The sequence below is a fragment of the Nannospalax galili genome, unplaced genomic scaffold (assembly GCF_000622305.1).
Source record: "Nannospalax galili isolate Female #2095 unplaced genomic scaffold, S.galili_v1.0 scaffold447, whole genome shotgun sequence".
Taxonomy (NCBI): Eukaryota; Metazoa; Chordata; class Mammalia; order Rodentia; family Spalacidae; genus Nannospalax; species Nannospalax galili.
Window position 1 is genome coordinate 264247 of NW_008355650.1, and position 26994 is coordinate 291240.

General features: G+C 45.0%; 1 protein-coding gene across 1 annotated transcript in view; it reads right to left on the minus strand.

The window, feature by feature from the left end:
* Window positions 1–26994, minus strand: part of Hlcs (holocarboxylase synthetase) — a 213156-nt gene that overhangs the window by 140441 nt on the left and 45721 nt on the right. Inside the window, exon 6 of the mRNA XM_008853031.3 lies at window positions 9340–9611. Within this exon, the coding sequence (XP_008851253.2) occupies window positions 9340–9611 (272 nt within the window). The remainder of the gene's footprint in view (window positions 1–9339; window positions 9612–26994) is intronic.

A 26994-nucleotide genomic window follows, 5' to 3' on the forward strand; every position in this document is an offset into this window, starting at 1 on the left:
GATCTCCATTTCATTATTAAAATACACAGTTTCATACAGAAAAATTCATTGGACAAAAAGACTTTTAATCTATCATCATCATCCCCCAGTAGGTGAGTATCAAATCAGTGTGTCTTTTTACAGTTTTTATTACTTTTTATGTGTATGAGTATATTGGCTGCATGTATGTAAGTGCACCCATGTTTGTGATGCCTGCCCTACAGAGGTCATAAGAGGGCTTTGGATCACCTGGAACTGGAGTTACGAACAGTTGTTATCTGCCACATGGGTGCTGCTGGGATTCAAACCCGGGTCTTCTGCAAGAACAGCCAGTGCTTTCAGCTGCTGAGCCATCCCTCCAGCTCCCTAGTATACCTTTTTTTAAACTTTTGCTATGTTTATTAGTGGGCTCACAAATGCTGCAGTGTACATGTGGAGTTGCAGACAAAAACCTGCAGCTGCTGGTTCTCTCCCTCCACCCTGTGAGACTCAGGGATTAAACTCAGGTTTGGCAGCAAGTTCTAAGCCATCTCACCAGCCCCCAAATTGGAAGACCTTTTGATTGTTTGCATTAGAGTGTTTGATTTTGTGTGTGTGTGTGTGTGTGTGTGTGTGTGTGTGTGTGTGTGTGTGTGTTTGATTTTTTTAAACATTTCTGTTTGAGTTACCGAATTGAGTTTCATTTTTATAAATTGCTCTACGATTTTGGGCTTGAACTGAGACAAAACTTCCAGCCATCTGACATGGCCCCAAACACTTCTACCTCTTTGTACTATCTATTTAAGCAAAATGGTGTTCTCAGCATTGATGATTATAAAATCAAAGTATTAAATCAATTCTGAAAACTATCAAAAATGTTCTGTGTCCTACAGTATCAAATACTCAGCCACGATTTAAGTCTATGTAAAAATAAACAAACATCTCAGTATGCAAATCTACTTGTATAGTTAATAAATTGTAAAATTATATGCATACCAAACAAGGAGCTGGAGAGAGGCTCAGCAGTTAAGAGCACTGGCCGCTCCTCCAGTTCCAGGGGATCTGATGCCCTCTTCTGAATTCCATGGGTGCTGCATGACATGGGTGCACTTACACACATGCAGACAAAACACTCAAATACATGAAAAAATAAAAATAACATTTTTAAAGAATTGCTTTAAAATACATAGCTTTATGATTTATTTTCAGTAAAAACTTAACTTGCACACCCATATTATATATCTATATACCTGGAGCCATGTCACAAAGTTCCCAGGTGAAAATGAGTAACGACTGGGAAGACTTGAAGCGGCCTTGGCCTAGTACACGGTGGAACTATTTTTTTCACCCAGGGAGCAAGGCCCATCACAAGCTCCAAGCCATGAGAACAGAGACACTCTATCCAAAGTGACAGAATCGCAGGGCCCAAGGCAACTCCACAATTTCTCTAAGCACTTCCCGCAAGGGATACCCATATTATCTGCTTTTCTTCCAGAAGGCCTCAGAGTCCCTCAAAAGATTAAGACTGCCACCACTGAGCATTCAAAATATTGTGCTGTGGTTTAAAAGGCTTCAACTGTGTCTCTGGCCTGCCCAGTCCGTCCCATGGCTGGCTGGCCTGCCCTGAAGGAATCGTTGTCTACTGTACTGGTCACAGCCACCTGCACCCTGCTGCACAGCAGAGGTCAGGATGCTTCAGGTCATGCATTCAATGGACTAAATGTCTGCGCTTGTCCCACCATCATCCCCAGCCTTTTGAAATCCTTATCCCCAGAGAGACGGTATAAGGAACCCTGGGGAGACGGTCCGTCCACAAGAAGAAGCCTTTAGGATGGAATTAGTGCCCTCATAAAAGGGGTTCTGAAGACCACTCTCCTCCACTTTCCACCATCTGAACAAACTGTACCAGAAAGCAGCTGTCTGCAACCCAGAAGACCATCCATCCTCACCAGGACCTGATCCCGCACCTCCAGCCTTCAGCCAGGGTAAGAATAAGGCAGGTGATACCTTATTATAGCAATGCAAACTGACTAAGACACCAGCACTGAGAGAAACCTGCAGGGTTTATTCCAGTGAAAATGTCATCTAAACAGAACACACTGTGACCATGAAAAAATGGTCAACACTGCAACAAGTCTACCCTGTGTTTAACAGTCCACTACAAAACCTAGCAATAACCCTTCTCAGGACTGGGAAGGTGGCTTAGTAAGTTAAACAGTGGCTATTCAAGCATGAGGACTTGAGCTGGATCTCCAGCACGTATGTCATAGTGGCACATGCTGACAATCCCAGCAGCAAGGAGGTAGAGGCAGGCATGTCCCTGGAGCTCACTGACCAGCTGGCCAGGCCAAACTGATGGGCCAGGGTCATGCTTAAAAGATGGAGAACAATTGAGGGATACACTCAATGTCAATCCTTGGCCTCCAAACACACAGGCACATGCATACATGCATATGTCCATGTGAGCACATATAGGCACCACACACATACATACAAAAATATTAATAATAACAAACTTTCCAGAGCACTAAAAACCGATGTGAAGACATCTCTAAGATATGGCAGGCTACTCCACAATTCAGCTTGAGTAGCCTGGCATGTGAAAGGTTAACTTCTTCAGGTGTCAAATTGGATCAACCAAAGAAAATTCCTGGAGAACTTGCCAGAATAACCCTTCAGTCGTGACCGCTGCCAAAGTCAAATGCTGGAATTATATCCTAAACTCTAATTTAGAAGTAAACATTCAAATAAAGGGGAAACTCTCCAATCATTTTCACTTTTAAAGTACTAAATTGGCCCATTAAAAAAATCTCACATTAATTATTCCAAAGCAATCAACTTCTTAAAACCCCTTTATTTCACAATTGCCCTAATATCCCATTAATTTGGGACAGTTACCAACATGTTTATTCTTTGCCTGTTACCTGTGTGCGCATTAAGAGTACACGGATAACACAATACAGGCATTAATATGTAAAACATCAACAAAAACCATCTGGAGAGCTAATGAATAATCAAGGGATTTCAAATTAAACTACAGGATTTTCCCTTAGAATCTTTAGGACAACACTGTCGGGTCCAATCTATTCACTCTGCCTCCAGAATCAATTTTTCAAACTTTCTGACAGCTCTAATCGCTTCCACCTGTGTCTCCCGCCTGACTCTTGACTGGCATGCTACCAGCCAGGGTGGGAATGGAGACAAAGCCCCCTATTAGGATCCGGCTGTTTCTCTACTGTGAGGTCACTCAGCCATTAAATTAGTTCCAGCCCAATTTTTGTCCTCTCAGGCTTAGACTTGAGGGGAGGAGGGTGCAGAGTGGAGCGAGTTCCCAGAGCAGAGGAGAGAAAGAGAGAGGTTCGGGACTGGCTAGAGAGGCAAGCACAAAGCTGAGGGGCGGGGCTGGCCCCAAACTTTGAAAGTCAAAATACGCTTCTCTAAATGACAGTGGCTATTCTCTTCGGTTATTTTATGTATATGAGTATTATGTCTGCATGTATGTAAGTGCTCCTGTGTTGTGCAGTGCCTGCAGAGAACAGACAAGGGTGTAGGATCCCCTGGAACTGGAGTTAGACACAGTTGTTGGTTACCATGTGGGTGCTGGGATTTGAACCCAGGTCCTCTGCAACAGCAGCCAGTGCTCTTAACCACTGAACCAGCTCTCTGGCCCCTATACATTTTTTTTTTTTTTTTAAGCAGAGTCTCACTCTGCAGCCCAGACTGACTTGGAACTTGCTATGCAGCCTAGGTTGGCCTGGAACTCATGGCAATCCTCCTGCCTCAGTCTCCTGAGTGCTGGGGATTATAGCCATGTGCTACCACATTCAACTTCCAAAAGTGGTTTCTCAAGGCTCTCTTATGTGTTTCCTTTCCCCACTGATAGAATTAACTATCCCTCGTACAGTCCTTCCTCAATTAACAGGAGCCACAGCCCCCTGAAAGCACTTGGAAGTCATTTGAAAACAGTAATGCTGGTTGGTGGCAGCTCTGACCTAGGGACACTTTCAGGTTGGATGAATTGAGATGAAGGTGACAAACCAGCGTCTGTCATTTAATGTCCCTGACCTCAAAGCTGGAGAGAATGAGGCCCAGGGAGGGGACACCACCAAGGTCATGGAGCTTGTTGGAGAGACTGTCATGCCTCTAGACTGTGAGCCTTATATAATACAGGACCAATATTCAATAAGCAGTAACCACACAAAAAGAGGCTCACCGGCCCACCAATGCATCTGCTTCTCTCTCTCTCCCTGTTCATGTCTGCTATGCCCACTTCTGGACCAAAATCAGTAGGAACTAGATTGTCACCAGGATGTAAGGGTAGTGACAATCCATGGGCACAGGGCTTGGCTTATCCCACAGAGTGCAGTAGGCAAACAAGCCCAAACGAGCCAGGGACTTAAACAGTGACAAGGAAATAAACACAGACTAGGTAAATAGAAATTACCCTTTGCAGATTAAAAAAAAACAAATAGCCAACACTTGACCAGTCCACTCAGCGTGCCCAAGTACGCATAGGAAATTAGCTCGTATTCGTCTGGATCACCACACACCTGCTTCTTGTGTAAGTCATTTCAATATCTGACAGAGACCTGGCATAAGTCAATCAAGAAAGACATCGTAACTGAAGAGAAGACGCTTCCAGAAATAACAATGACTCATGATTCAGTTACCCCACAATCTCGTGCTCTCTGGCCCCAGGCTGTCCTCACCGAGGAGGCAGCCCATCATCACATCAGTAAACAGAGAGCCCTAGGGTCTCAGACACCAGGGCAGAGTGAGCAGTTGAAGCACTTGGAGGTGCTTTTCCAGTGATGGTCTTGTGGTGGCCCATCCACACCCCCTACCGAGACCCCACCACATTCGCAGACGGCTCCCTGGGCCCCAGCTGTAGGACGTGACCATGGAACACGGGGAAGTTCACTGGACCAGACACAGCCTGGAGAAGCCCATGCCTTGGGACTCTAACCAACAGCTGAGCTAACTGGACATGGGAAACCTACCAAGAAACAGCACAGAAAGAAAAACAAGGCCTCTCAACTCCTGTGGAGCCAGCAACACACAGCACTGCATACAGAAGGCACTCCCCCCATAGGGGAGTAGGGAGAGAATTTTGTTGCCAGGAAGATATGCCAGATAAAATGCCTGGGACCGGAGATAAAGGCCAAAATTGCCCAAGGAACTGGGTGGCAGAGCCAAGTTGGATGACTGGGATAATGTCATTCACTGCCCCAGCTTTTGCTTTTGGGAGGGGAGATCTACAGGCCTTTTGATTGCCCTTAGTTATCAGCAAGCAACTCTCAGCTTTTCCTCTACTGTTCCCGCTCCTGAAGTCAGAGGGTTGGGACAGAAGATGAAGGTTCATTATGGCTTTCAGATGAGCCTGACGTCATACCCGGAGATAAATGAAAGTTTTCGGTGTCTACTTCAGCACCACGGTAGTTGAATTGGCTTAGTAGTCAAAGACAAAAATACAATGTCTTCCAAAGTATTTGTCAGATAAGATTTGCACTCACAGAAGACGCCTCTAACGACCTAAGTATGCAAAGAAGTAGAACTAGTGTGTCCAGCAAATAATGACCTCCACCTGTGACTGACGCCTATATACATTGGGTCATGAGGTGTGCACAGCAGAGGTCTCCCTGAAAAATGGCCACAGACTTCTAATTGTCCCCAAGTGTCTCCCCAACATTTCTCTTTAGGAACAGAAGCCCGATCATCATTTGGATTCACAGATGCCTCATATAAAGACCACATCTGGGAGTTCGGGATATGGCTCATCAGTAAAGCATGTGCCCCACACAAGCAAGAGGACCCAAGTTCAGATCCACCACACCAACATAAAGAGGCTGGGTGCAGCACGGCATTCCTACAATCCCAGTGCTGGGCAGGTGGAGACAGGCGGATCCCTGGAGCTCACTGGCTAGGCAGCGAAGCTGAAGTAGGGAGCTCCAGGTGCCGTGAGAGGACCTGCCTCAAAACACAAGTGAATAAGGAAGACATCCAACATCAGCTTCTGCCCTCTATATACACCCTCACATACATGTACACACACACACATACACACATACACACACACATGTGCACGTGTGGGAGAATGGAAAGGAGAGTGGAAGGGAGAGAGAGAGACCACATTTGTTCCCTAAGCTTTTTTTTGCTTTTTTTTTTTGCATGTAGGCCATATGACTAGGCCTAGCCGTAGGAGAGGAACAAGGCCCAGTAAAGCTTCCAAAAAGGGTCCATAGTGGATTGAGACCCAGCCTGCTTTGCTCTCATGACACTGAACCTACAATCTTTCCACCCCCTCTTCCACAATGGTCCCTGAGCCCTGGGTGGGTAGAGTTTAAAATAGGAGTCCTGTCCAAGGACCCACACTCTATAGACTCTTATCTCTGTGTTTTGGCCATCTGTGACCCTTTGTGTTCCTGGCCCTCTGCTGCACGAGGGAGCTTCATTGATGAGAACTGAGAGTTGCATTAGTGAGAGTTTTTAGGGTAAAAAGCTGTGTGGCTGGACAGTCTCTGATGGTCACTCACACAGAACCCCCAGAGAAGCAGCCAACTGAAGTTCTGAGAGGCACATGGCCACAGATACCATCAGACTGGCTGTGAGTGTTCAGTCCTCCAACCAATGCCAGACTCCAAACCTCCCAGGAGGTAGGACCGGAAGTCTGTCCTCTCTTCTGCCCTTCCCCACTGTGGAATAGGGAAGACCTTCCAGAAAACAATGCATGCCCCAAAAGACAATGGACACGAGAGCTGTCCTAGAGGGTAGGTTCTGAACTACCAGAAAGCAACAGAGACTGATCATCAGTGCTGGGACCAGGGATGAATGGTCTTTGTTTCTACGATATTGTATGGTACATGGGTATGTTAGGGGAAGAGCCTCTTTGGGTTATTCATTTTTTTGTTTTTTTTTTTGGTTTTTGTGATGCCAGCGAATGAACCCAAGGCCTCATGCATTCTAGACAAGCACTCTACCACTGACTATAACCCTAGACTGAGCTTATCTGTTTACCAGATTGTGACATGTCAGTGAGCCACATGCAGCCCTGAGAGTGAAGGCCACACGTCACCTCGGGATCTAACCAGGAAGAGGTAGCAACTGGAACACCAGCAGTGTCTTCTAAGGAGGCATGAGAGGCTTCAACAAAGGAAGGAAGGGTGTGTGGCTCCCTGGGTTCTGTGGCAGAAATCATTGGTCTCCCCACTAAGGACCTCCCTCTTCTAAGGGAGAAAACTCCCAACTTTTAGGTAACACACATTCCAAGGAGTGGGGAGGGTAAACAGAGAAAAGGGGTTTTAAGAATTTTCTGAGAGGCCCTGGAAAGATGGCTCAGCAGTTAAGAGCACTGTCTGCTCTTGAAGAGGACCTGGGTTCGATTCCCAGCACCCACATGACAGCTAAACACCATCCGTAATTCCAGTTCCAGGGGATCTGACGCCCTCTTCTGACTTCTGCAGGCATTGCTCCACACAGGTGCACTTACACACAGGCAGGCAATACACTCATACATATAAAAAATAAAAATAATAAATAAAATATTTTTAAAAGAATTTTATGAGAAAGACCTCTATCTAAACCAAATTTCACATCTCTAGCCTGGTAGGAAAACACTGCTCGACCCCTTGGGGATGTGGAGAGAAATGAGCATGTGTGAACTCAGCTCATGGATTTGAAAATTCTACCCCATCTTCTTGGCCAATCCAATAGTTGTGCACTAAAAATAAATATTCAGAAACCGGAGCCATTCCTCACACAGTAAATCCTGCTATCTAGCATTATATGCACTAACGTGACAGGAATGTGTGACTCTGTCCAATCATGGCCACAAGACATGAAGACACGGTGAGTGAGATTAGCAGATACGAGACACACAGCAAAGAGGCATCTGGGAGGGAACGCACCTGCTGAACACTGCCTGCGTCTCCGTGAGGGTTGGTGCTATGGAATCAAGGGACATCAGCGCTAGAAATCCCTTAGGAACTAACAGTCTGTGTATCTCTTTTATCTGTCACCCAGCTCCTGTGATACATTCTGGAGACTTTCAGCACTAAGGAGACCTCTTCAAACACTTCTACCTAAAACAGCTGCACCTCCCCATCCCCTGCCCCCAGGAACTTCTAACCTGACCTGCTGACTCCGCAGGCTGCTGAAAACAACTTTACCTTGGAGCACTGGGGAGGAACCCATGGGGACAGTTGCCCAGTCAGTGCCTGCCCTGCAGAGGGGTTAACAGCAATCAAAGCCATCTCACTGTCTACACTTGGTAGACCAAGAGAGAAGACACAAGGATTCCCGACAGCCCTGGGAAAAGCAGAAATATTTTACTCTTTGGGGAAAATAAAAAAAGTAGGCACCTATAAGGACACAAATTAGCTCTGTAGGCGAAACGTGGCACTTAGCATGCTCACAGTGCCCTCCTTTGCTGATTCCCTATGGACTCCACACACGGACACTGCCAGTCTGCTCGCCGTGTGAGCAACACGACAACGCTCCAGTTACCTCATCACGTTATATCAACATACGATCACATGATTCCATTCCATACGATACAAAGAACAAAGGCAAAAATATCCCATATTATATGGGAATTATACGTCTGTCTAATCACGTAGTCCTGTGGGTAAACCCTCGAAACTGTAAATCCCGTTATTTCTGGAGTCTTACATTTCTTCAACTGTGTTTCCACGTCGTGGGAAGATACTTTTTCTTATTCCCTCCTTCCATTAGCCAACTTCAAAAACTAAAATAGTATTAATTAGTACCGACAAATTGTGGAGTTTAGAAAAATCCCCTTCATCTGTTTTCCATGTTTTAACTTTCAACAAAAGTCCACAGAAGAAGTAAAAATGAAAAGTTGCAATAAAAGTAAATTTGAAACATCCAAAAGGGATTACAGAGCGCATAAAAAATGTACTGGAAAGGACTGTACCAGAATAGTTTTCAAAACATCAAGTTCCAACTTATCTCCATTAAACCCAGCTTATGTGTCACTCCAATTTGCTCTTTTAAGACTCTTGTCAAACATCCTAGGTTAAATGTTTAACACTGACTATCGCAGCGCACAAGTAAACTAGTCACCTGATCACTCATGCCACCTGTTAAACATATTTTCATGATTTTTCTCCCAAGGATGTTTTGAAAGGGCTGATTAAAGAAAGCGTGACACCAGACACATAAGGCCAGGCTGTAAAACACAGACTCTGATTAAAGCAACTTCACTTAACTCCTCTCTGAATGGTTTAAGCAGCTCTCCAGGACAGGACAGGGTACATCTACATGCTGATAAGTCTGTTGACTCCTCTCTCCTACCATTGGATACAGAGAAGAGTTAACAGCAGTAGCACCTTGGACAGGCAGAGGAGCGTGATCAGAACTCACCCATCCAAGAGACTCATGGTTGTGGGGGTCACTTCTGCAAACAGAATTACTTTTCCGAGCCGTGTGCTCTGCAGGTTTTGTCGGTAGATCTCTAGGTTAAAGTGCTCCGATGAGAAGGTTTCTGAATCTGTAACCACAGGTATGGAAGATGGGGTGATTTCTACTTCAGATGTGCAAGATGAAATGAATTTAAGGGAGAGCTTGCTCGATTTTATGACTCCTTCAGGATCCACATGTCTCTCCAGCCACTGCATAAATGAATTCCGGATTTCCTGTCACAAGAGGGAAAAGAAAAGTTTAAGATTTGAGGTTTCATTCAATGATGGTAGCATTTCCTGAAAATGCTATTTGAATAACAGAGTACTTCCCAATTCATAACCAAGAAAAGCCAGATTAGCATATTTTGTACATGGAAACAATGACACCACATGATAACAAATCGACTAAATGCTATGGTGTGAATGTCTCCCAGAACTCAAATGTTACAAACCTAATTCCCAAATTCATGGGTTAATTTGGAGGTGAGCTCTTTGAGAAGTGCCGAGTCGAGGGGGCTATGCCCTCTTGAATGGATTAATCCATTAATGGATTACTGGGTTATTTGAGCAAGTGGGTTAATTATCACAGAGTAGGTCTGTTATAAAACCTAAGGCACCCACCTCTCATGTGCCCCCTGTCATCTGATGTCCACACTGCTGCCTGTGGACTCTAGAGGCACCCCTCTCCCCAGGAAAGAGGTCTTCTCTAGATAAGCCCCCCATCCAACCTTGAACTTCTCAGTCTCCTCCAGGACTGTGAGAAATTAACTTCTTTACAAATTACCCAGCCTCAAGTACTCTGTTGACAGTACAATAGACCTGGACACTAAATATGTCATAGTTTAAAACTATAGAAACCAGGATCCAAGAAAACCAGACGCAATTAATCTACTTCCTACCCTAACTAAACCGTAGTGTTTCTCATGAGTCCTCTCCAGCTCTAGGTTGGTATTTATCTAGTATTCCATGCATTTATAAAACAACAGAAAAAGGAAGGGAGGGAGGGAGGGAGGGAGGGAGGGAAAAAAAATAGGCATATCACAGCTCAGAAAGAAGGTACATCTAGCAGTGGTAATTTGACAATGAAAGTCATCTGGGGCCAGGCATGGTGGTGCACGCCTTTAATCGCAGCACTCCTAGCACTCAGAAGCAGGTGGATCTCTTGTGAGTTAAAGGCCAGCCTGGTTTATAGAGCAAGTTCTAGGCCAGTCAGGGCTACATAGTGACCCTGCCTCAAAAAATAAACTTAATTGGTTTTCATAGGACCCCCATTACTGCCCATGAAGTTATAAAAACACCCAACCTTGAGGCTATGGAGAAAAATAAACTTGTACGTTGTTGATCTATTAATAGCCACTATGGAAACACAGTTTGAATATTCCTTAAAATGAAAGGAAAATGAAAAGAAAAATAAGAAACTAAACTACATCTTCCTTGCAATGCAGCTGTACCACTTCTGGGTATAAACACAAAGTCCACCTGCCACATACACACCACACATCCGTGTTTAAAATTATGGCACTGTGCTCCTCGGACATGGAATCAGCTTTGATATACATCAACAGACAGATGGAATTCTTGAATGTGTGGTGTACATACACCGTGAATACACGGTGAGGTATTTCTCAGTTATGAAGAAGAATGAAATTATGTCATGTCATTGGGGAAGGGAGGGAGGGAGGGGAAAGAAAGAAAGGGTGAACCTACCCTTGCATCTTATACTTTGCCTCATAAGGAAATTTCTTATCCTGCCTGGGAAATAAGCAAAACCTCAAGTGGAAGAATTCTTAGAACACAAAATACCTCAGCACACAATCTCTGCCTCTAGAGGACACAAGTGTCTTCCTGTTATAGGAGTTTCAACACTGGCTAGAGGCAAAAGAAAAACCAATTCCTCCACAAAATAATGTGGCACCCCAAAGCTGCTTTCTGTCTTAACCCTGAGCCAGGGTGGGGAAGGAAGGAGGAACACAGAGGAGACACTGCCCAGCCCGGAGCAAAACTCTCTGTTCTATCCAGGAACTTCAAGAGGTCTTGAAGCTTGGAGGAGGTTCACCATCCTCACCCCTGGAAGTCAAGGACCGCACTCCGGGATGGCTCATCAGGAACTGGGAGTTCAGGGAAGCCATCATCCCTGATGCACAAAACAGATTGGGGGTTTTAGGGCATAATCATGAAAATATCAGACCTTTCAAAACAAAAGAAAAAAACATGGGCTGGAGAGATGGCTCAGTGTTAAGAGCACTAGCTGTTCTTACAGAGACCAGGGTTCAGTTCCCAGCACCCACATGGTGGCTAACAACTGTCTGTAACTCTAGTTCCAGGAGATCTGACGCCCTCTTCTGACCTCCATAGGCACTGCACACATGTGATGCACTTGCATACATGCAGGCAAAATGCTCGTACACATAAAATAAAAATAAATTAATTTTCAAAATCTCCATTACTATCAAAGGTATGCCAGAAACCCCCCATTATACAAAGGAAAGAGCTGAAGGGTGGGACTCCATCCAGCCAATCACACCCACCAGCCTTTAGAACTCACATTCCTGTCTGCAGGAAACACAGGGGACAGAACCGTGAATAAATAATACCAGAAGGAAGCAACCAGAAGAAACCCAGCGAGACACCTTACAGGACCGCGAGGTGGGACTGTTCAATGACATGTCACGGGGCGAGGGGTGACACAGTGTGGAAGGACTAGGGCACCGTCCAGATGATTGTAGACAAGACAAGCAAGGTGGTACATGGCTGCAACTCCAGCACTCAGCAGGTTGAGACCAAAGATAATGTCTCAGGCCAACCTGGGCTACATAGCAAGACCCTATCTCAATAAATAAACAAAAAGAACTAGTGAAATGGGATTAATGAGTCTTTACTGGATTCTGATTTGAATAAATTGGCAGGAAAAGGCATTATGAGAAAATCGGTCAATGTGCATATGGATGGCATGCAGTAAGAAAAAAGGAATACTGTCCACCCTAGGAAGATACCACAGTGACACAGGAAAATGCCTTAACGTTTAGGAATGTGTATATGTCATAGCATGTAGAAATCACCTCCAAAATGGCTGAAGCAAATACGGTCATGTGCTGCTGTTAGGTGTAGGTGGTGGGTCCTAGAGTGTTTGTTACACTATCTTTCTATTCTCTTCCATGACTGAGAATGGGCATAACTGGATTTAAGTGGCGAAAGAAATATAAAAATGATAAGTTCAGCAACAAGCCCCAATCTTAGTCAAAGAATTATTGGCAGCTGATTACTACTGGGTCAGGAAAAGCTGATCTTCTTAAAGGGAGGGACTCCAGATAGGCTGACTAGACCCCCAGTGGATGAACTTGCACTGAGGGATGTCTGGGGACACTAACTTGACACCATAGGCCTTAACACAAATGACAGAATGTATGGATTCCAGTGGAGGGGGACTATAGGAGAGGGCCAGTAGGGAAAGGGGTATAAAGATGATTAAAATGTTCTGTATGAAATACATAAAAATTCAATAAATTTTTAAAAGAAAGTTCAACTAAAACATATCAGCAATCTACTCATTCAACACACCAATCAGCATATATTTCTGATGTCTACCGTCAGCCCACCTCTGAGGATGAAGGAGAAAGCAAGAGAAGCCACCTCCTGTCCTCAGAGGACTTCTCCTCCAATGTGTGGGTCACATGGTACGAAAAGTAACAGGCCCAACAGGCAGGATGTTTGACAGAAAATGCCAAGGGGGAGAATTAAGCAGAGAGGACAGAAGTGTTGGAGGCTAGCCACTGGAGTCTGCAGATGGCTGATCTTACTAAGCAGGTAACATTTCTGAAAGGCCTGGAAGGGGAAGAGGCGCTATAATGTAGTCTGTTTGCAGTTAGACTCGCTGTTTGTGTCAGAATACTACGCTGTTCCCACAGAGGAGAAATCAACACGTTTCCCAGAATACGTGCCCACCATTAAGCCACGCTTGACTGCCATGACGTCAGTTCTATTTATTATGCAGCAAGGATTCCAGAGGAGCCAGGAGGAAGGCTCCAATCCAGGAAAAATGCTGAGGAACAGCAGGGAAGGGGAAGGAGCCTGGAAGAATCCAAGGAGGTGAGGGGCAGGGGGACAGTGATGCCAATGGGACGACTTTGAAAGCCATGAGGACAGTGCAGACTGGGCTGGTGCTCAGGAGCAGGGGTGACTGAGAGCTTTAAAGGAGCAGTAGGAAAAGCACGCTCTCACCGGGGTCCCTGCCCTGACTACTGGTAGAGCCGACTAAGGAGGAAGCAGCAGCTAAAAGCAGAGGTGAGGTCACAGGACCTGGACCTGCATGGCAGCAGACAGCGTGAGAAAGAGCTGGACTCCTAGCATGCTCTCAAGAGAGCCACAGCCTGCTGAGAGGTCTTGTGGGGAATGCTATCAAAGACAGGGGAGAGTTGCCAGCAGGATGGCTCAGGGAGCAAAGGTGCTTGCTGGGCAATCCTGACAACCTGAGTTTGATTCCTAGAAACCCCAGAATGACAGAAGGACAGAACTAACTCCACAAAGTTGTCCTCCGACTTCCACACGTGTGCCACAGCATGCCCGAGAAAGCACACCCCCCACACTACCACCATCGTCTTTGTGTTACACACACATACATAAGGGGGGATCAAATCAAACACAAGGTTTCTAGCTTCTACTCCCAGAAGGACAGAGTACCAGTGTCAGTGCAGTGTGAAGAGTGGGCGGCTGGGGGTCACTGCAGGCATGCTAAGTCTGAGATGTCTACTAGAAATCCAATGAAGAACAAACAAGGTAGGATTTGAGAGCCAGGAGCCCAAGGGAGAAGGGAACACAGATTCAAATCTGGGACTCATCAGACTGTAGATGATCCTGTGAAGACAGAGGAAGGATGAAATCAATGAGGACGTTGTGGACGTGGAAAGAAAAGGATATAAATGGGCTGGATTTAATTCCTGGGAGTCTGTTATCAAGGACCACACTAGGGGCTTTAAATGACAGAAAGGGACCATAGCTGTAGAGGCTGTAAGTCAAGACCAGGTATCAGCAGGGCCAGATTCCCTTTGAGCTTGCTATGGTTTGACTGTGCTCCCAAAGATGGCTAGACACACAGTTCAGTGAGGCGATGCTGGGAGATGGGAGGCAATCTGGCTGTGAGGCTCCACCCAGACCTTCCGTCCATCACCACCCCTAAACAGGAAATTGCAAACATGGTTGCAAGAAGTATAAAAACTGCTACCTTCAAATCTGCCAGGTGTGCCCTCTCAGATGCACTCAAATAACAACTGGGGGCTGAGGAGGTCTCTGTCGGTAACACATACATGGGTGGTGGGTTGAGTGCGTTCCCCCAAAATTCATGTATTGGGAACTTAACCTCTAAAGCCACAGTGTTGAGAGACAGGGCCTTGAGGAGGAAATTCAGTCAAGAAGGCTTTGTCATGAGTAAATGTAGTCAACTCAGGAGTGAGTCAGTTATCTTGAGAGTGGGCTCCTAACATACTCAAAACTTGGACTTTGGCTCGTTCTCTCTCTCTCTCTCTCTCTCTCTCTCTCTCTCTCTCTACAAAACTTTTGCTCTGGCTCGCTCTCTCTCTCTCTCTCTCTCTCTCTCTCTCACTCTTCATCATGAGATAATGCAAAAAGAAGGTTCTTCTATTTATAAATTATCCATTCTGTAATGTTTTTAAACAAGTTCAGTTTTATTTTATGTGTATGAGTGTTTTGCCTGCGTGTATACAAGTGTACCATGTGTGTGACTGGTGCCCATGCAGGCCAGCAGAGGGTGTCAGACACCCTGAAATTGAAGTTTAAGACAGATGTTAGCTGCCATGTGGGTGCTGAGAACCGAACCCGGGTCCTCTGGAAGAACAGTGATTGCTGTTAATCACTGAGCCATCTCTCCAGCCCCCATTCTGTAATTTTTAGAGTTCAAATGTCACTTTTGGAAAGAGGTCCCTGACCCACAGCCCCTTACAACCTAGGATAAGACAGTCCCTCATAAACTCCTAGTGACTTTATAGCACTGAGTATAATTGCAATTTGGATGGCCATGTATTCAATGTCCCACTATCCTGTCGGACTATGAACTCCACAAAGGCAGCGTGTGTACTGCTCTCCTGCTCCCACAGCGTCCAAGCCCAGATCCAGCAGAGAGTGCACACCTAACAATCATTCATGGTGGGAATGCATGCCAGTTCCTTACAAGGAAAACTGTGCAAACAATGAAGAGGTAAGTATATCTACTTGTCACAGGTAAAACTCACCTGAAGCAATGATAGGACATAGTCTTTTATTACACTTGTGTGTGTGTGTGTGTGTGTGTGTGTGTGTATGAGAGAGAGAGAGAGAGAGAGAGAGAGAGAGAGAGAGAGGCAGAGTATGTAGAAGTCAGAGGACAACTTGCAGAAGTTGATTCTCTCACTCCACAATAAAGATGATAAAATATGTCGGGGTTATATACACAATACTACCAAATGCCTTATTATTTATTTATTTATTTATTTATTTATTTATTTATTTATTTTTGGTCCTGAGGATCCAACTCAGGTTCTCAGGTTAGAGGCAAACACCATTACGTACTGAGCCATCTCACTGGCCAAGCAGTATGGTCTTGACCTGGACATATAAGTATCAAAAAATAGGCAAAACCTTTGGAGCCAAGCTACAGCAAATTCTCTTGGAAACAAAACAATGACTCTCAGATTCTACTTCATAAACCCACAACCAGAAGGTATGCAAAATCCTTCTAATCAACATACAAGACAACATCAAGAACGTAGTATTTATCTTTCTCTAAGATAACAATTTAATTAAATACAACTTAGATGAAAGACAGGACCAAATGCTTAGACACATCGATGTAGTCCTACTGCATCAGCCACAGCACAGGGAACCCCAATTATTCTCAAGAAAGGTGAATGCATATTTGCTTCATATTGGGACCTGTTGCATACAACACTATAATCCCAGGGAATCTAAAGTCATAGTAATAATAAACAACCTACAAGAACTGGTCATTGAATTTAGCAATGGTGCCAAGATACAAGGTCACTGCACAAAAATCAGATGTATTTCTAAATACTAACAATAAACATTTGGAGATTGAAATTTTCTAAATACTACGACATCAACAGATCTGAAACATTTAATGATAAAATATGTGTTGGGGTTATATACACAATACTGCCAAATGCTACCAAAAGCCTTTTTTGTTTTTTGAAACAGGGTCTCCCTGTAGCCCCAGCTGGCCTGGAACTCACTGATGAAACTAGGGTAGGCCCAGTCTCACAGAGACCTGCCTGCCTCTGCCTCCCAAGTGCTGGGATTAAAGGCATGTGCCACCATGCCTGACTCCAAATGCCATTTAAAAATTAATATTTTGCCAGGCATGGTGGTGCACACCTTTAATTCCAGCACTTGGGAGGCAGAGGCAGGTGGATCTCTGTGAGTTCGAGGCCAGCCTGGTCTACATAGTGAGTTCCAGGACTACTGGGGCTACAAGGAGACCCTGTCTCAAAAAGACAAAAAACAAATTAATATTTTAAGTGAGCGTATGAAGTAATGGGTCCCGTCACAGTGCCCTCCTCCATCTGTGCTTTTATCCTTTTCTTCTCATTTGCCCCTCACTTCCCTCCCCCAGTCCTCTGCCTCCCTCTAGGTGGTTCCTTCCCCCAAGTATTTCCCTTCTAACTTTCTTATCACATCTATTCCATCATCCTCTTTAGTTCCCACCTCCCTTAAGACCTCTTCCTCCCCTCTAATGATTTCTAGTTTAATGGTATAAAGAGAGAGAGAGAGAGAGAGAGAGAGACAGAGACAGAGACAGAGACAGAGACAGAGACAGAAAGAGAATCTCTCAACTCTCACTTGAGAATCTTCTTGAAGCAGATGGTGATTAACAGAGAGACTCACAACTAGTCAAGATGCAGAGAATGAGCAACTGCAGATTGCTCAGCCCTAAATGGGACACCTGTATCACACCCTCTCCTTGCAAGGCTCAAGGACCATTGTGGAAGCAGGGACAGAAAGATTTTAAGAGTGGATGAATGCAAGGACACAGCAAGGCAGTGAACGTATGAACCCACAGCGCTTGTGGCAGCTTGTATAAGACCAGTGCAAGGCCAAGCCAGACAAAAAACCAATATGGATGGGGGACATGGGCTAGCTGAGGATCTATTGACAACTGATAGCTGCTGGGAGAGGGAGAGTCAGTTTTCTTTAAGGGTGTGGTACCTAGTAAATTAAACAGGCTCCAAGGGATGGACCCACACTCAAGAGTATTTGCAGAACACAAATGAGACTTGATAGGCCTTTAAAAAAGGAAAACTAAAAAGGACATGAAGTCAGAGGAGAAAGAGGAGGGAAATGGGTCTATATATGATCAAAATACATTGTGTGAAATTCTCAAAAAAAATCAATACACACACACACACACACACACACACACACATACACACACGCATGCACACACACACAGAATTTTAAATCTGGATCCCACACATGAGAGAAAATACATGTCATTTGTCTTTCTGAGTCTGGTTTACTTTGCTTAAATGATGATTTTTGCATTTCATCCATTTTCCTGAAAAGGTCCTGATTTCATTTTTCTTTATATTCATAAAATCTCATTGTGCACGTGTCACATTTTCTTCATCCATTCATCTGTTAACAGACATCTAGACAGCTGCCATTTCCTGGCTATCGTGAGCACAGCAGCAAGAAGCACAGATGTGCGGATATCTCTGTGGCACCCCACTTCAGGGCCCTTCGGTACACGCCCAGAAGTGGGAGAGCTGGGTGACATACTGGTTCCACTGTAACCACACACTCTTGAATTAAAAATTATAGAATCCAGGGCTAGAGAGATGAGCAGTCAAGAGCACTGGCTGCTGTTACAGAGGACCAGGATTCGATTCGCAACACCCACATGGCAGCTAACAATGATATGTAACTCCAGTTCCAAGGGACTTGATGCCTTCTTCTGATCTCTGTGGGCACTGTACAACATGGGTGCACTTACATACATGCAGGCAATGCACTCATACACACAAAATAAAAATAATAAATAAAATATAAACATTTTTTAAATTATAGGATTGTAGCCCAAAAATTACTCATTCCTCCAAAAAGAGTGAGTCTACAGAAAGAGTAAGCCAGCCAGGGGCAAGACAAGAAGCACCCCGGGAAGAGGGGTAGAGCTGGGTGCGATAAGGAGAGTGAGCGGATGGTGAGTTAGCAGCATGGCCAGGGGACAGGGGCGAGACCTGCTGGGGCGAGACCGGCTGGGGCAAGAACAGATGAGCAGATGCCCTGCCCTTCTTCCGAGAGTGAGATGAGGCAGACCATGGGGTGAGACAGTGTGTGGGCACGGCTAACGAAAGCTGATGGAGGCTACAGCAGACTTGAATGGCACATGGGTTATGAGAAGCCGTTTCTCTGTAAGTCACCCCCTCCCAAATGTCATACAAACTATGAAAAATTCAAATAGAACTGTGTTATGCCAATCTGTGGATCCGTGTCAGGACCACGAGACCCCAGTGACTGAGGGCCAGTCTCCCAGTGGGCGGGAAGGGAAAAATTTAGGGAAACAAAGATCCACAAATAATCAAAGAAATATACTATATTGGTGGATTAGGAGATGGTTAAGGTGTCGATTTTTCTTTTTCTTTCACTGTAATCCCAAGCAGAATCTCAGCAAGCTTCTTTGTAGAAACTGACAAGTTGATTATAAAATTTATACAGAAATGAAAAATGGGAAGGGTAAAAAGTCAGAAGACTTGTTCCTGATTCCAAGGCTTAGATAAAGCCACAGTGAGAGACACCGTGGTGTTAGAAAGAGCACAGCACAGAAGTGGGCTCACATTTAACTGATTCTTTTACCAAGGTTCTAAAAATACAATTAAATAGACAGTACATAGGAAAATACATGTCTGGCCTTAAGAGGCATAATTGCCGAGATGGAACAAAAGCATGAAGTATAAAAGAGGGAGAAAATGTTACGTGATCCCCACAATCAAAGTGGGGGGAAGAGTAACAGCAATTCTTCAAAAAATAACATGAAGAAGCAGGGGAGATGGCTCAGTGGCAGAGTGCTTGCCCAGCATGTGCCAGTGCCAGGCCCTGGGCTTGATACTCAGCACCGAGGGAGGGAGGGAGGGAGGGAGGGAGTGGAATCCTAGGTAAAATTAAAAGACAGAGGTTGGAGAGTTGGCTTATTGGTTAAGGGCACTGGGTGGACCCAAGTTCAGTTCCCAGCACCCACATGGTAGCCAAAAACCATCGGTAACTCCAGTTCCAGGGGATTCAATGTCCTCTTCTGACCTCTGTGGGCATTGTATGACATGGGTACACTTACATACATGTAGGCAAAACACTTGTACATGTAACATAAAAATAAAGAAAAGAAAAAAAGTTAAATGTGGAAAAACCCTTCAGCATGTTATAAGGGCAAAGGACTTGGACCTAGAATATTTTTTAAACTCTTAAGATTATAAGAAAATAACTGAAACCATGGACAAAGTATTCGAAGGACTATTTCCCAACAGAAAATAGCAGGCAGCTAATAGGCCTATGAAAAGATGCTTAGCATCACTGGTTGTTGCTGTGGTGCGGCGGGTTGCGCGCTGCTACACCAGCTGTTGGCTGGGTTTCGCGTTGCTGTGCGGGTCCCTGGCTCTCCGCGGCTACCGGGCGCTGGCGACTCTGCCGGTCGCTGTCAGCTGCCGGACGGGTTCTGTTCCAAGCTGCCGGACACTCCCTCTGTGTACGCGATCCATTGGCCCGGATCACGAGGGGAGGTGCAGGAACAGTGAAAGCAAGATCTTCGCGAGTGGTTGTTGACGGAAGGACAGCCCCCTCCAGGGAGACTGAATCACAGGCTGGTAACACAGGATACAGCTCCAGACAAGTTCAGTGATACAGCTCAGTCAGACTCAGTGATTCAGCTCCGCTTTATTGGGGTGAAACCAGAAGATTTATAGTGTGGAGGCAGTAGCAAAAGCCTCAGCTGATAGGTGCTCCTAGGATGGGAGTCTCTGCATAAGAACGCCAAGCCCCTTGGGCTATCCGGACATGGAGAGACTGCGACCCAGACAGCAGGGGTCCCCAACAACTGGTCACCACAGAAGTGCAAATTTAAAAAGTACAATGAGACACAATTACGCATCTACTCAAAGGGTTAAAGTTTAAATCCTGACACTCAAATGTTGACAAAAATGTAAAATAAATACAAATGTAAACTACTTAAAGTGTAAACTACTACAATTTTGGAAAACAATTTAGCAGTTTCTCGTAAAGAAACATTTATCATATGACCCAGAAAATCTGCTCTTACTCACTGAAGAGAATGAAAACATGTCCCCACAAAGACCTGTATGTGAAGATACCAACAACTGTACTCACAATAGGCAAAAAGCACAAACCTAAATGTCCATGAAGGGTGAACAGGCAAATGAATGATGGTATACCCAAACAAAGGAACACTACGCAGCAATGGAAGGTAATGAAGTCCTCTTAAGATGAGAGTCTAGGGAGGCAGCTCAGTTGGTAAAGTGCTTGCTTTGCAAGCATGAGGGCCTGAGTTCAATCCCCAGAACCCATTAAAAAATTTAAAAACGCCAGGTGAGGTGGCAGAGGCAGGCGGATCTCTGTGAGTTCAAGGCCAGTCTGGTCTACATAGCGAGTTCCAGGCCAGCTGGAGCTACATGGAGACCCTGTCTCAAAAAGACCAAAAAAACAAAAAAAAACCAAACCAACAGGTGTCGCAGTCCAGCACTCCAGCGATCCCTGAGGCTCATCTACTTGGTGAGTTCCAGGTCAGCAAGAGACTTTAAAAAACAGGTGAACAGCACCCAGGATCAATATTCAATAGTCATGCTTGTTCTCTGGCCTCCACATGTACACATGTGCATTTGTGTGTGTGTGTGTGTGTGTGTGTGTGTGTGTACGCACATGTTCACTTGCACACACCCAAGCATGCACACATACATACACACAGTAAGATACATACATATTACATGACTCCATTTAGACAAAATTTCAGGAAAGACAAATCTAACAATCCGTGGTAAGAGAGAGCAGAAAAGGGGCTTCCTGAGGCTGGGCGTGGAGGCAGGAGAGCCATGAGGAGCAACCGGGAAGGAAAAAGACCAGTTCGCAGTATCTTGATGGGAAAGGGTCATATACAACATATACTTCCATCAAACTGGACCCCAAACAGGTGCATTTTCTGGAATACAAACCATACCTAAATGAAGTTGATTTCAGGGCTGGCGAGATGGCACAGCAGTTAAAAACAGTTGCTCTTCAGAGGACCCAAGTTTGGTTCCCAGCACTCATGTCAGGTAGCTAACAACCACCTGTAACTCCAGTTCCAGGGGATTTGACGGCACCTGCACTCATAATATACACTCAGGCACACAAACATAAGCATAAAATAAAATAAATCTAAAAATAAAGTTTTTTTTAATAGTTTTTAAATTTTTTTTTTTTTTTTGTCTTTTTGAGACAGGGTCTCCCTGAAGTCCCAGCTGACCTGAACTCACTATGTAGACCAGGCTGGCCTTGAACTCACAACGATCCACCTGCCTCTGCCTCCCAAGTGCTGGGATTAAAGGTGTGCACCACCATGCCCGGCTTTATTTATTATTTTTATTTTATGTGTATGTGTATTGCCTGTGTATAGGTAAGTGCACCTGTGTCATGCAATGCCCTCAGAGGACGGAAGAAGGCATCGGATCCCCTGGGACTGGAGATACGAACAGTTGTTAGCTGCTGGGTGGTGTGGTGTTAGCTGTGGGTGCTGGGATTTAAACAGCCAGTGTTCTTAACCACTGAGCCACCTCTCCAGCCCTAAATAAAAGTTTTTTAAACAGCAAATGGGCTAGAGAGATGGCCCAGCAGTTAAGAGTGAGTACATACTGCTCTGGCAGGGGACGGGAGTTTGGTTCCCAGCACTCTTTCTGGGCAGCTAACAACTGCCTGTAACTCTAGCTCCAGGAGATACAACACCCTCTTCTGACCTGTGCAGGTAACTGCACACATGTGCACACACACACAAATAAAACTAAAGAATAAGAGTGGGGCGTGGTGGCTCACACCTTTAATCCCAGCCCTCGGGAGGCAGAGGCAGGCGGATCTCTGTGAGTTCAAGGCCAGCCTGGTCTACATAGTGAGTTCCAGGACAGCTGGGGCTACAAGGAGACCCTGTCTCAAAAAGACCAAAAAAAAAAAAATAAATCCTAAATAAATAAAGGCAAACAGCAGCAAGCTTATGTCACACTAAATACTACCATCCACAAGACTCTATTTGCTAATATCCCAAAACAGTATGAACGCAGTCATGTGCATTAGCTCAAACATCCAGAGGTGGTTCTCTGGCAAGCGCCGTAACATCAGAGGGCAGCTAGGACCAGAGACCCGCAGCATAAAGGGTCACCATATACTTATCTGCTAAATCAGCCATCCAACAAATCAGCATTGGATTAAAAATATTTATTACAGTCTGCATTTGTGTTTTGGAGTTCCTTTTCCCAACCTATCAAGGTTTTCTATCACAGAGACACATTTGGCTCATGGTAAATAATTAGATTAGTCCTGCTACAGTCATAACACTGTAAGTTGCTAGGCAACCAGGAATGGTTAATCAGAAAACGAGTCATCAAAGACAAGGCATGCAAGCCCTTTTTATGGGTGTCTGGTTCTTAAATACCTCAGGGAGCAGCGACAAATATATGTCTACTCCTGTGGAGTTTACACACAACAAACGATTCTTTTATTTTTTTTTTTTTAATCTACGCAATGGAAAAAAAAATATTTAAAGTTTGTTTATTGCAGTCCTGAGGGCCAATCCTACACAGTCAGGTACCTGCGGTATGCATGGCAATCCTGACACTTATAAGAAGCAATCCCCACTCCAAAAGGAGTCCTAATCCAATGTCAACGGTACACAAGAAAGAAGTGTATGCTCCTGTAATGTTCACTGACTATGTGGGCGTTATAGAGTACTGTTTTCCTCAGAGAGCTACATTTTGATAACAGCATCCTTAAAAATGGGGTGTCCTGAAGACAGAAAATACTGGAGCACCGATGAGGGCACAGCTGAACACGGGAGAGGCAGAGATGCTAACTAGACAACCTCTTCTATCTCTTTTAACTTCTTTCCTGCTCAGGAATCCTGTCTCCCTCTCTCACTGTGGGAGTAGGCGGTAGGGGAGTGGGTGCACTTTTTGATAATAGATCACAAAACTGCATAGAATGGCAGAGATTCTGAAGGGCAATGGAATCAGAACAGAAATAAAGAACTTCAGCAAATTCTTTCTTTTAAATCCCTCCATCTCACTAGGCCCATCATGCTAGATAGCTTCCGTTGTCAACTTGACACACCTGGGAAGATGGGACCTCAATTGGGGGATTTCCTCTATTGGATTGGTCTTTGGGTATATCTGGGAGACATTTTCTTGGTTTTCTGAGTGATAGGGGAGAGCCCAGCCCACTGTGAGTGGTGCCTTCCCTAGGCAGGTGGTCCTGGGTTATATAAGAAAGCAGGCTGGGGGCTGAAGAGATGGATCAGCTGTTAAAAGCATGTATTGCTCTTTGGGAGGACCTGAGTTCAATTCCCAATACCCATATCAGGTGGCAGCTCCAGGGGATCTGATACCTCTGGCCTCTCTGGGCTCCAGTACACACACACACACACACACACACACACACACACACACACACACGATTGAAAATAAAATAAATATAAAGAAAGAAAGAAGACTGAATGCAGGCCAGAGGAACAAGCCAGTAAGCAGTGCTCCTCAGTAGTCTGGGATTCAGTTCCTGCCTCCAGGCTCCTGCCTGACTTCCCTTAAGGATGGACTGTTATTTGGAAGTGTTAAGATGCAATAAACCCTCTCCTCCCCTTTTGGTCAGTGTGTTTTAACACAGCAACAGAAAACAAACTAGGACACCCATCTTCCTAATGTAGTTCTTGAAAAGAAAGTTTGACCTAATGTTGTATTTTTTTAGCCCTTACTCTAAGACCCTTTCTAAAAACTTTACTCTTAAATTTAATTAGCATAACCATCACCCTACAACTAGTTTTGAAGTTGTAAGGACATAAACTCGGTTTTTATCTATTGGACAAAAATTTATGTAGATTTTCTAATATCACAGGGCATACTGGCTACACTGATGCTTCTAAGGTCATCCCTGCCCTGAATAACTCCTAATACAGTAGAGCAGACAAGCAAACTCCTATCACAGGACTATAAGGTGTCCTAGTGATGCTCAGGGAACACCTACAGGAAGATGTGGCTGCCCAGTCAACTGGGAAAGAAGAGGGAAAACCCTCCTAGGGACAGGACAACAGATTTACCTTTCTCCTTTCCTGGAATCTGGCACATCCCAAATCCAGGACAATAAAAGTTTATTTTTTAAAAAAAATATTATTATCCCAGTCCTTGGGAGGCAGAGGCAGGCAGATCTCTGTGAGTTCAAGGCCAGCCTGGTCTACATAGTGAGTTCCAGGCCAGCTGAGGCTACAGGGAGACCCTGTCTCAAAAAATATTTTATTTATTATTTTTATTTTATGTATATCAGTGTATTGCCTGCATGTACGTGAGTGCACCCGTGGAGGTCAGAAGAGGGCTTTGGATCCCCTAGAACTAGAGTTACAGATGGCTGTTAGCTGTGGGTACTGAGAATCGAACCTGGGTCCTCTGCAAGAGCAACCAGTGCTCTTAACTGCAGAGCCATCTCTCCAGCCCCCATCTTGTCTTCCTATCCTACCTCCCAACCATATAGGCAGCATGTGGTAGAGCTGGAATTTGAACCCATGAAGCCAAATCCTGTCCTCAAATCCTTATTCTGATTCCTACCTGCTAGTCCTCACCACTTCTAACCCAAACCAAAACAACATAGGAAGTACCTGCTGACTCAAGGACTGCTGACTGCCCTATGGAGAAAGACATAAACTCCTGCACTATGCAAGTGCGAGCTGCTGATAAAACAGGTGTACAGCCTGGAGCTGGGCGTAGGTGGAAGACAAGTGTCAGGCAGAGGGGTCAGCAACAGAAACCTGAATGTGAAGCTTGGGTTCGCCAGGCACTTGCTGCATCTACTTAGATAAACCTGTGAGCTGACGCTCTCTGAGCAATTGGCTCTTTCTCATATGCACAACTCTGACTTCAGTCCCTGAAACAACACACATTTCTATACACCCCATCCTTCCTTAGTGTCAAACCAGAATGGTAATTCTGCTGATAATTCTGAGACTCTGAAGGATCTGCTTTTCACATCACCAGCAATCTGAATGCGACTTCCTAGGTGTCGGATCTGTCATGGTCCCAATCCACACCAATGCCCTTACACAGTAGGCACTCAATAAATGTCTATGAAACTGTCTTCCTTTTATTATGTAAAGTGATAGCCTGGGTTCAGCTGCTGTAAAACAGCCCCAGATTTACTGCATATTTTTCTGTTACCTGCGAACTAGTGAAGACCACAAAAGGCTTGGGGAGAACAGTAAATAGAGGAATGAGTAAGTCATTTCTAACAAGGCTCATTTTATGAGCCTCACACCTCCTCCCAGCCAAGTGGGCTCATTTTAGAGGGAGGTGAGATCTATTCTGAAAGCACAAAAGAGAGGCCAAAGAGAGCGCCTTGGAGGGCTGGAAGACAAAAGAAGGGCTCAATCCCTACTCCTACAACAAGAGGCTCAAACTTCCATTCACAGGACTCCAGGGTGTGGGTCGACATCGCAGGAGTCTCCAGGGCCTTCATTAACTCTGCTTTAGGTAAAAACGCCTGCCATTTGTCAGCATCCAACACAAACTGGTTTCTGACAGTGAGGGGAACGTGAGTGGGCAGAGTCAAGAAAACTGGCCCAGGGTCACAGTGAAAAGGAGGCCCAGCCTCCTGTCTCCTGGACACAGACTGGCCTGCCACCATGCACCCAGCAGTGACCATCAACACAATGATCTGGTTTAGATGTGTCCCCAAAGTTCATGGGTCAGACTTTAATTCCCAACTGCAGCAGTGTTGGGAAGAGGGCCTTATGGATGGTACTTGGAGGTTGAGACACCCTCAGGTGACATCCAGTGACAGGATGTTACCACAGTGGTGGGCCAGGACACAGAAATCCATTCCTTATGTTTCCTTTTGCCTCTTCAACAGACACCTACTACATATTATGGTTTGATTGTGACACATCCCCCACAGGTTTACGCATTTGAATGTTTAGTTCTCACCTGCACTGTGTGGAAGGGGTACTGGGATCTTTGGGAAGTAGGCCTAGTTAACACATGCAGACCACTAGGAGCAGGCCTTTCCAGGTTACACCTATCCATGCTTCCTGGTCCAGCCATGATAATAAAGGGCTGCAGCACACACTCCCACTTTCACAGAGCTGCTCCATCATGACTCCTCTTCCCACACCCACCAAGATGAACTACAATCCCCTGAAACCATAATCCAAAATAGATCCTTTTTCCTTGAAGTCCTTTATCACAGCAATGAAAAATGTAACCAACACATTACACTCCTGCCTTCCACTATGAATTAAAGCATGGAACCCTTACCAAATGTGGCTGCCTGAATCTTAACCATCCTGACCTCCAGAACCATGAGCCAAATGTTCTTTATAAATTACTCA